Source organism: Lates calcarifer, linkage group LG2, assembly GCF_001640805.2.
Source record: "Lates calcarifer isolate ASB-BC8 linkage group LG2, TLL_Latcal_v3, whole genome shotgun sequence".
In the NCBI taxonomy this organism is placed as follows: domain Eukaryota; kingdom Metazoa; phylum Chordata; class Actinopteri; family Centropomidae; genus Lates; species Lates calcarifer.
Window position 1 is genome coordinate 6,814,675 of NC_066834.1, and position 10,260 is coordinate 6,824,934.

Below are 10,260 nucleotides of genomic sequence, written 5' to 3' on the forward strand. Positions count from 1 at the left end.
ACTTATTTTCAGTAGACTACCGACTAGTACGAGACTAGATTTTTTTTTGTGACAAATCTACCTCTACAGCCATTAAGAGGCACCACATACCAATATATATTCAACAACTTCCCCGGCTGACCGCTACTTTTCCTAACCCTTTTCAAAGAGGTGTGAACTGGCTTCCTCCTGTTGAGGTTTAAAAGTCGTTAGATACACGCTGCTCAGGAGCTACAAAAGAGCACAAGCTAACCGAGGATTCTTGGGACACTGTCGAAGTTAATCAGAAATTACCACGAACTTCAGCATGGTCGTCTTCTTTGACTGTAGCTGACGGTTAGAACACCACCGTATTTTTCCGACTTGTCAACTGAAACGCCGTTAACTCGGAGTTGACGTCACTCTCAGTTTCCAGTTCTGAGATCCAACGTAAATGTAACGCACCATAAGTCACGACTAACTGTATTCGCTTAATGTGACACGGACTGTTGTGTTCTGTTCCCCGTATGATTTTGACCACAAGGGCCTACATCTGAGAGAACTAACTTTAAACGGGTCGAATTTGCCCCGAACACTACAGGAGGGTTTAAGTGTATTATCAGAATATTGAACTAGGGAACAAAGGGAATATAAATACGCCCCCGTAGCAGTTACCTGGGGAAAACTACCGAGGTGTTTCACCCGCAGAGGCGGATGCACAGCAGCTCCTCCACACTGTGATGTGATTCAAACCCACCTGATGATGCCTCCGCCTCCTCTGTGAGCCCGGAGCTCTCTCCTCCTGCAGCGTCCACATACTCTCTGCCAACTCCTCATCGCCATATCACCTTTTACACCCGAGCCGTCTCATAACAGTCAGTCAGAGGACATGTAGCTCAACCTTTTGTCTGCAGTTTCGATGCAAGTTTTTTCGTGGCATCACATGGACTGTGTCCCATTCATGATTTCCGGATCGCGCGGAATCAAGCTGCTGCTGCAGGTAGGAACCATCAAAAATACAAACACTGATGATTTTAACTCGCATCGGATGCGTTAAATAAGCACGTCGTGGGAAATTGATGCTATGTGGAGGTGTGGGAAAGTGATGCGAAATAAGCAACATTTACCTTTTGGTTTGATTGGCTCTACTCAATCTCCTGATCTGTTAAAAGCGGCGGCTGTTTGAGTGTGCTGAAGCGCGATAAGCAGCCATTTACAAGCTTAATTTAGTGAGTGTCATGGACATTGCTGACAATCATTAAGGGTTTTTATAAGTTAAGTTAACCTAAGCAAACCTTAGGTTACACATTCAAGCTGTAGTAAACCCTGTTTCTGTTGTGTGAGGCTGGCTGAAGGGTTTTTTTAGATTTACAGAACTCTGACATGTGAAAAAACAGAGTAAAACAGATACCTCTCACTGGTCAATGCAGAATGATAGCAGCTGTGTTCTCACTCTTCAGGTCCCTGTGCAGTGGTCTCATGCCACCAGCATCATGCCTTTGGGTAACTAATTAATGTGAACCTGGGACCTCCCTGCCCCAGTCATCATGGGATGTGGCACCTCTGTCGCCACAGAAGCACAAGGGAAAAGAGTGGAGGCAGGTAAAGATGTGTGGCTGGTTTGCACAAAATTTTACTGGCTCTATAGTGGTTGCTCCAGTCCATCCAGGACAGACCTTGCCCTCTCCAATCCAAAGTTTTAACATTTGCACCTCTTTCCCCCCGAGGAGAGATGTGAAAAATTAAAGTGGCATCAAATTAGTGCTGGCATGTTCGTACCTGGTCTGTGTGAGCAGAGAAGATGAGCGCCATAAGTTTTGGATACTAATCGGACTGCAAGCTCAGAAATAAGCTGAATGATGCTGAGCTCTTATTTCTGCTTCCTCACACTTTCAGTTGCTTTTGTTTTAAGATGTAACAAATTATATTTAAAGCCTAGCTTTAAAAGTCACAGTATCCTCAGATATCTACTGTCCTCTCCTCAGTCCAGATGAAAAACCAGAGACTGACAGAAAATTAACAACTATTTTGATAACTAATTAATAATTTCAGTCTTTTTTTAAACTCATCTATGTAATGTTTATTTGTATTGGTGCAAGTAGCCTAAGCTAGTTTGCAATGGGCCTTTAAAATATGTTAAACTCAGCAAGAAAATACACAGAGGAAGACATTATCTTAGACCCTGTGAAACTGTGGGCCTTTTGTCACAATTTTTAACATTTCAGAGATTGGAAAATTAATTGATTAAAAGAAATATTGAAAGTAATCAGGAGACTAATCAAAAAATTAAATAATAATTAGCTGCATCCTATTAGATACTTAAGATGTATCTGCATTTTTAAGCAGAATTGTACAGTTTGCAATGCTGGAGCACTTGTCTCATTCTGTTTTTATTTTGTTGATCTCCTCAGTGAAGCGATTTGTAACATTAGTGAGGAAGTTCCAGAGTCAGTACCGTGATTGAATCTGATGATAATAATTTTTGCAGTGGTAAATTTTCCTCAGACTTGTTACACAAACACACTCAGAGACACACACACAAACACATGCCAGATGTTTGACAGATGGTGCTCTCCTTTCTTTGTAGTCTGTCTTCTCTCCTCTATTTAATGGGTGCTGTTTCTCCTGAAAGCTCTTTTAATTTGCTTAGCTTTTCCAGTCCCACTGTTGCCTGTGACCTCCCCTGTGTCTTGTTATCTCTCTTACCGTGTGTGTGTGTGTGTGTGTGTGTGCGCGCGTGCGTGCGCGTTGCCTTTTATTCACTTACCAGTGCTTTATGCCAAACTGTGTTTTTCTCCTCTCACAGATGAAGCAGTTAAGACTCCCACCCCGGCTCTGAGTAAGACCCTGCTTATCTCTAGAGTCCCTTGCATGCATCTGTGTGCATTTTGACGTGTTACACATTGACCTGATGATGAAAAGATACAGATAAATTAGCTTATACGGCAGGTTAATGAAATATTCCTGTCACTTTGTAATGGGTACTGGGTAATTCCTGCTGTGCTAGAACACAAAATAAAGGACTGTATGTATGCGACTCCAGATATTTAAGCATGTTTCCCTTTTAGATAAAATGTAACAGGTGATATTTTGTTGTAGCAATGAAGGCAGCTGTTTTGATCCAGCGTTGGTACCGGCGCTACGTGGCCCGCCTCGAGATGAGACGCAGGTATACCTGGAACATCTTTCAGTCAATTGAATACGCTGGAGAACAGGACCAGCTACAGGTGACTCTCCCCATGCTTAAAAACTTAAATACACGTGTATGCTAATTTTCAGAAGCACCATAGAACTTAAACACTTTTCTCTTTCTTCAGCTCTCCAGTTTCTTCAGTTTCATGCTGGACAACTTCACCCAGCTAAATGGAAATGGGCCAGGTCAGGAGCCAAAATACTCTCCTCTACAACAGCACTATGTGTATACTGAAAACTCTGATATCATCCTTGTTATTTGGAAGTATTATAAGTAAAGTTGGTTGTATTTTTGAAAATATTAATTCAGTGTTGCAGTTTAGCCATAATGTAAACTACAAACTTAGTTCTCCTTTATTATTTTGCTCTAAAAGTGTACAGCAAAGTGTAAAGGTCTGTGTGTCTCAGACATACTGAAATGTAATTTTGTGAGATTACTCTGCACAATTTTAACTTCATGTATTTTTTTTTATAGCTGTATGTATAATTTTCAGGTTTATTTGAGATTAGTATGAAACTAAACAAGTAAAGAAGGGTGTTTTCACTTTTTAAAAAAAATATTATTAGTCACAGAAAGTCACGAAATTTGATGGTGCAATAATTTACACCAGCTTATTAGTCATAAGTTGGTGTTAAATGGTCGTTATTTTCAACATGTTCTAACACAGGAAGATTTTATATAGATGTGTATATATTTTACTTCCTTCAAATTAACACCAGTGCAGTGTTAGTCATCCCACTGTATTTTGGTCTAGATTTAAAAACCCATTGCGTATACCCTGTTGCTTAGCAACTGCTGTGAATGTGGAGGCCAACATGTTGGTGTGTTGTACTGACACAGCTGTGGCTTAAGTGTGTATTGACCCACTCTTCCAGCTAAAAAACATAATGCTCCATTGACAAGCTAATCCTCAGGTCAGGCCCTGTTGCAGCATCTCCAGTACATCCTTCTCCTGGGTTTTACATTGAGTCAGTGATGCAAAGAGGTCAGACTCTGTCATCTGTATTTATGATATACAGCATCTGTGTTTGTGTGTGTGATGGAATAGAGGGCATTTAATAGACACTAAGGGGGAAACAGACAAAAGACTTATAAAATAGAAATAGACCTGTAGGTAGATGTGTGTTCATGCCTTTTTTGTGTGCATAAATTAGAGCCCATCAGTTCTCATTAGCATATTGGAGTGGTCTTTCAATACAACCCGGTGAGTTTTCGCAGGGCGGGATGTGGTGTTGTGTCAAGCTGATTATTACAAAAAACTATAAATGTAAATCTGTATTTATGTTTTAGTTCAGAGGGTAAACCCTTCACTTTTTTTCCTTTCAAAAGATTTTACTTCATCCATGTTACATAAAGACACAGTCTTTGCTGCTCAGTGCCTTTTTTGTTATCTTTTTTTTCATTCCACTTATCCTTTTTACCTGGTGCTTATGTTACCCACAGTAGATTTTGACATTGTCTGCCTTTGGTACTTCAGTTGTGAATTCTGAAATTATTCCATGTCATTTTCATTGTGCCATGAACAAGATGTCTGTTTGTGGACTTCTTGTTTACATTTCAGTCAAACTCAAAGGACATCCATGAAAATAAGTCTTTAGCTCAGTATATTCACAGCTCCACACACTGTGACCTTCCAGACTTGATCTCCCAGCTGCTGGACCCCGTGGTCGACCCCTGGCTAGACAGAGAGACCTGCTACAACCTGATCCCTGTCCCGGAGTCATACACCGGGCCCAGACTATCGTTTCCTCTCTCCGTCTCCGATACAAACGCTCTTCTCAGTGCTTTTAAAGAGCAGCAGGTACTGAATATGTGTCTTTCTCAATTTCAGTTTTGATTGCCTTGTCAAGACTTACTTTACTTTGTTACTTTTCTTCTGCATAGACTCTACATGCCAGATATGTTCTGCAGCTGCTGTATGAGACCAAAAAGCTCCTTAAACAGATGCCCAACATCATCCACTTGTCAACATCCTACACCAAAGAAATCACTATATGTGGTGGGTGAGCATGTCTTCAGTCTCACTTGTTAATTCAAGGTTGAAAATTGTTTGTCATTTTTCAGTACACCTGCACAGATGAATGAAAAGGAGTGTGTGCCTGTGTACATACAGTGCAGTGAGCCGCTGAATAAATGAATGACCTGTTTACTGGTTAAATGATCCGTAAATGTGTTTTAAATACAGCTCACTGTATCTTAATGGCATCGTTCCAAGAAAGGAGGTCTTGTTTATTTGCACACTGATAAGCCACTTGACCCCTCTTCCACGGCTGCCTCCTCCTGCACAGTCGCATCTCATTATACTCAAGAATACTTGTGACAAAAACAAAAAAAACACACACTGTTTGTTGGTTGAGCTGGAGTGATTCACCGTCCTGTTTTCATACCATTAAAGAATTTTGCACATCCACCATGGATTCCTATTGCTGACCTCTCCATTGCTGTTATTTTCTTTTTTGTTGCAGGTGATCTGCATGGGAGGCTTGATGACTTACTTCTCATATTTTATAAAGTAAAGAAAGTTGTGTATTTTCTTCTATACAACAATTCTATTTATCATTATTCACTACCTATATTATGGAAATACACAAAGGACTAAAACAAGCAAATGTTGGTGTCAGTCAAAACTGCATCAGAAATGGCTGAATTATGCACTCATGACAGGCTAAGATCTGATTTTATATGTGCGACTCAGTTGATTTTACGTCACGTTACTGTTATTCAGAATGGCCTTCCATCTGCGGAGACCCCATATGTGTTTAATGGAGATTTTGTGGACCGTGGGAAAAAGTCGATCGAGGTGGTCATCCTCCTGTTTGCCTACCTTCTGCTTTACCCAGACTACATGCACCTGAACCGAGGAAACCATGAGGACCACATAATGAACCTCAGGTGAGTAGAAAGAAGAGAAGAAGTGAGGGAAGTCTAGGTTTACCACAAATGTGAGAAGTAAAATTAGAATTACAATATCTCAGTGTGATGTTACATTGTTGTTTCAGATATGGGTTCACAAAAGAGGTCATGCAGAAGTACAAGGTACAGTAAAGTCATTATTCTGCTTATTATGTGCATAACTACTGCTGCACATTCTGCAGGATGTAGCATGTAATTTATGACTGTCACAGCTGGCGGAGCTGGGTGGATTAATGTGAAATTTCTCTTTCTGTGTGTGATGGCATGCAGACTCATGGCCGTGAGATCCTCCAGCTGTTTCAGGACATTTTCAGCCTTCTGCCCGTTGCGACAGTCATTGACGGGAAGATCCTTATCGTTCACGGAGGGATATCGGATCAGACTGACCTGGACTTCCTCAGCTCCATAGAGAGGCACAAGGTTGGTGGAAACAAGCAGCCAACCTTAATCCTCCTCCCATCCTCTATCCATGCTCTTTCAACGGCAAAAATCAGTTTTGGCCACTAGAGGTCAGAAAAACATTTTTAAAAATACTGACAGAGGGCTAACATGTTAGCAAACAGATACAACAAATATGCATCTTTACCTTTTTGTTTACCTAAAATCATAGATCACCAGTTTGCCTTTACACATTGTACACTACCTTCAAAGTATGTCTGTTTGAACTTCAATGTATCAAATGTCTTTATTCTCACTTCATGTCTGTCTCCCCTTCTCTGCCCTTCAAGGTGAAATCTGCCCTGAGGTTTCCCAGACGCAGTTTGGAGCAGCTGGACCTTGGTCAGTCCTGCAGACAGGCAAAAAGGATGAGATCGACAGACAGCTCTCGTCCCAGCAGCAGTCGCAGCCACAGCAAGAACCAAAGAACCCCCAGTCTGAGGTCTGAAAACAACCAACAGATGCTTACAGATAGTTTTATTAAGCTCAATGTACAATTTCGACCTCTAGTTTAAAATGTCAGACCCTCTCCTGTATCTTTTTCTTTCTGAAGAAAGAGGCGATGTGGGCTCAGCCGTCAAGACAGCGCTGCCTCCATTTCCTCCTCCTCATCCTCGTCCTCGTCCTCCTCTTCGCTCTGCTCTCCTCGAACCCCATCCTGCCTCTCGCCTCGTCCGTGCCCGTTCTCTCCCAGCATGCCTTACACCGTCAACGTCCTCCAAGTGCCTTTCCTGGACTCTCTGTCCTCTGTTCCTCCTCCCTCGCCCCCACAACATGAACGGGAATGGAAACAGGTCAGAGGAGTGGATTCAGTGGATAAGAGATGAATATTGTACAACTGTGTCTTATTTTGATGTGCTCTGTATCTTTTTCAGCACTTTTATCAGCTTTCCTCTCTCCTGCAGGTAGTGGATATATTGTGGAGTGACCCTAAAACCCAAGATGGCTGCAGTCCCAACACGTTCAGAGGAGGAGGCTGCTACTTTGGCCCCGACGTCACCCAGAGACTGCTTCTCCAACACGGACTCCAGCTGCTCATCAGATCCCACGAGTGCAAACAGGAGGGATATGAGCTCTGTCATGGTGGACAGGTAAACATGATGCAGTAAATGAATTCAAATGTTCAAATCCGGAGAAATAAATGTTTGTTTGTTCGACAGGTGATCACTATTTTCTCAGCATCAAACTATTATGAGGAGGGAAGCAACCGTGGTGCCTACATCAAACTGGGCAGAGAACTGGTTCCCCGCTTCTACCAGTACCAAGTCAGCCGCACGACACGCAAACTCACCCTGACACAGAGGTACAGCAGGTGTCTGTGTACTGTAGAATTGATCAGAATAACCACAGCTGGAGCGTAATAGTGCTGAGACAATACATTGATTTAATAGATTCATAGATTTCCTGTATTTGTCTGTATATGATTAATGTATTAAGCGAATAAGCTGACAGATAATCAGTAATTACAACAATACATTTGTAAACGATGTGAGAAAGTTCAGTTTTAGTTAATGACTTGTGTTTACTACACTACTGTGTCTTTGCAGAGTTCGAGCTGCTGAAGGCTCTGCTCTCAGGGCCTTGAAGGAGAAGCTGTTTGCCCATCGCTCTGAGCTACTGGCAGGCTTCCAGCAGTATGACCTGAATAACACGGGTGATTCGGTTTATTTACCTTTCTTATAAATATGTATTTACCCAGGTTAGCATGTACAGCTATTATATGTAAGCATATATTTTTTCAGGTAGTGTGTCAGTCAGCGAATGGGCTCAGGTGCTGGAGTCTGTACTGAGACTGGACGTGCCCTGGAGGACGCTCCGTCCACACTTAACCCGTCTGGCACCAGATGGCAGCGTGGAGTATCAGTCCTGCTTCGAGGATATGGGACCAGGGATTCCTCTGCCTCAGGTCAGAAGTGAAGCATCGGAAAGTAACCCAAGAACATTTACCCAAGTACTGTTCTTAAGTGCTACTTTGATAACCTTATGTTTTACCTAAGTATCTTTAACTACATGAAACATGAGTGTTTTAGTATTGATGACAGTATCTCAGTTAAAGTTTTTGTAAGAGAATTCTTGGAGAATTTATTCAGCATGCAGCCAAGCATGCAAAACAAATGCCTCCAAATCAACTGGCATAAGGTTTTTTCAGCAGTAACAATATGATGCATTGCTCTTATTTAAACTCTTTTGTATCCAAGAATCAACAACAAACAATGCAGGGTTGGTAATAATGTGAAGAAAAATGGAGTACAGCTCAAATCCAGAAAAGTGAGAGAATTTAATATGCAGTCTGTGTACAAATCTAAGCAGTTAATACCATTTAGTGTCCTCTGCATGAGGAGCAGCACCAGGCTTGAAACAAGCCACAATCCAGATTAACTGCCAATCCAAACTTTTTTGTGTCTCTATTCATCATATACTGTATCAGCCGTATTAGATTCTCATTTTGCCGCATTCAGCAGCTCCTCTGTTTTTCTTCTTGTTTAAACTACAGTCTCCATTACATCCAGACTGTTTAGAACATTCAAATACTGCTTACATTTTAAGCACTCTGACAGGAACAGTTCTTCATAATGTGTTTTTCTGAATGATAATAACATTACTTAGCTCTTATTGAACATTTTTAATGAGAATTTTTCGCAAATACAGGTACTGGTACTCTTAGGATTTCAGTACATCTTAGTACTATAATATAGTACTTCACTGCTGCTAATAAACACACAAGAGGTTTAGTTGTCTACCACATACATGTCCTCTCTTTCTTCTTTTAGGTTACTCCAAACTTGGCTGAAACTCTGTTCAGATACAGGACAGATATTGAGATAATATTTAACATTATAGACAAAGACCATTCAGGTAAATATGTGCTGTATTTCTTTTCCAACAATGTTTCAATAATTCAAAATGTATTCCTCCAAATTAAGTCTTTGGGTGGCATGTGCTATGTTCAGGTCTGATATCCACTGAGGAGTTTCGTCACACCTGGCGTCTCTTCAGTGCCCACCTGGGTGTTGACATCGACGACAGAGCCATCGATGACCTGGCACGAAGTATCGACTTCAACAAGGACGGCAGTATAGACTTCACAGAGTTCCTGGAGGCCTTCAGAGTGGTACACAAACTGGACAACAAGGATCAGCAACTCAACGGAAAGACTTGAATGAGAGAAGTATTCATGCAAGGAAGAATGTGAATGATCAGCAGAGAAACTGATGGAGGAGGGAAAGTAGGAGAATAGGGATAAGATTGCATGATTTATTAAATCTTAAGTTGTTAAAGGAAAATCCACCTTTAAACACTTGAGGACTGTCACAGAGGTGTTAATTAAGTCATATGTTTTAGCATTGAGGTCAAAGTTAGTGGTGGTGGTGAGAAGTGTTTCTAACGTTTTGTCCTTGTTATGTATGTAAGTGGGGGGAATGGAAGAAAAGAAACACCTGTCAGTATAATGTACTGTAGTCTACTTCAACACCACCTTTAACTATGACCTCTGTCTGACAATGTCAACAAAAACCAGATATTAGAAACTTTGTAAAGGTGGAATATATAGCAGAGGCTGCAATATGTTGTACAGGTGTACCCAATAAAATGGACACTAGTTGTATCACAGCACTCTAGTATTGCAAGTGTTGTTGCCTGAAGGCTTCAGCATTAGCAAAAATAGAGACACACCACTGCCAAAGTTAGGGTTTCAGCTGGTATGTGTTCAACTGTTAACTAAAAATGAATAAAATCATCATCTTTTTTTTAGATCCATT

At 41.2% G+C, this 10,260-nt stretch overlaps 1 protein-coding gene across 1 annotated transcript; it reads left to right on the forward strand.

Annotated features, from left to right (window-relative positions):
* Positions 1-409: 409 nt before the first annotated feature.
* ppef1 (protein phosphatase, EF-hand calcium binding domain 1) lies at positions 410-10,254 on the forward strand. Its single transcript, XM_018683657.1, has 19 exons — positions 410-958; positions 1,419-1,560; positions 2,765-2,797; positions 3,058-3,185; positions 3,276-3,336; positions 4,789-4,952; positions 5,036-5,150; positions 5,617-5,663; positions 5,877-6,043; positions 6,151-6,187; positions 6,335-6,484; positions 6,793-6,944; positions 7,056-7,296; positions 7,408-7,593; positions 7,663-7,805; positions 8,050-8,156; positions 8,245-8,408; positions 9,274-9,358; positions 9,454-10,254. The coding sequence occupies exons 2-19, from the start codon at positions 1,506-1,508 to the stop codon at positions 9,660-9,662; spliced, it is 2,244 nt and encodes a 747-aa protein (XP_018539173.1). The 5' UTR covers positions 410-958; positions 1,419-1,505; the 3' UTR covers positions 9,663-10,254.
* The last annotated feature ends 6 nt before the right edge of the window (positions 10,255-10,260 follow it).

Coding starts and splice junctions, on each gene's coding strand:
- ppef1 (XM_018683657.1), top strand. CDS start 1,506: ATGGGATGTGGCACCTCTGTCGCCACAGAAGCACAAGGGAAAAGAGTG. Junction 1,561..2,764: donor AGGGAAAAGAGTGGAGGCAG/GTAAAGATGTGT, acceptor CTCCTCTCACAG/ATGAAGCAGTTAAGACTCCC. Junction 6,044..6,150: donor GACCACATAATGAACCTCAG/GTGAGTAGAAAG, acceptor TTGTTGTTTCAG/ATATGGGTTCACAAAAGAGG.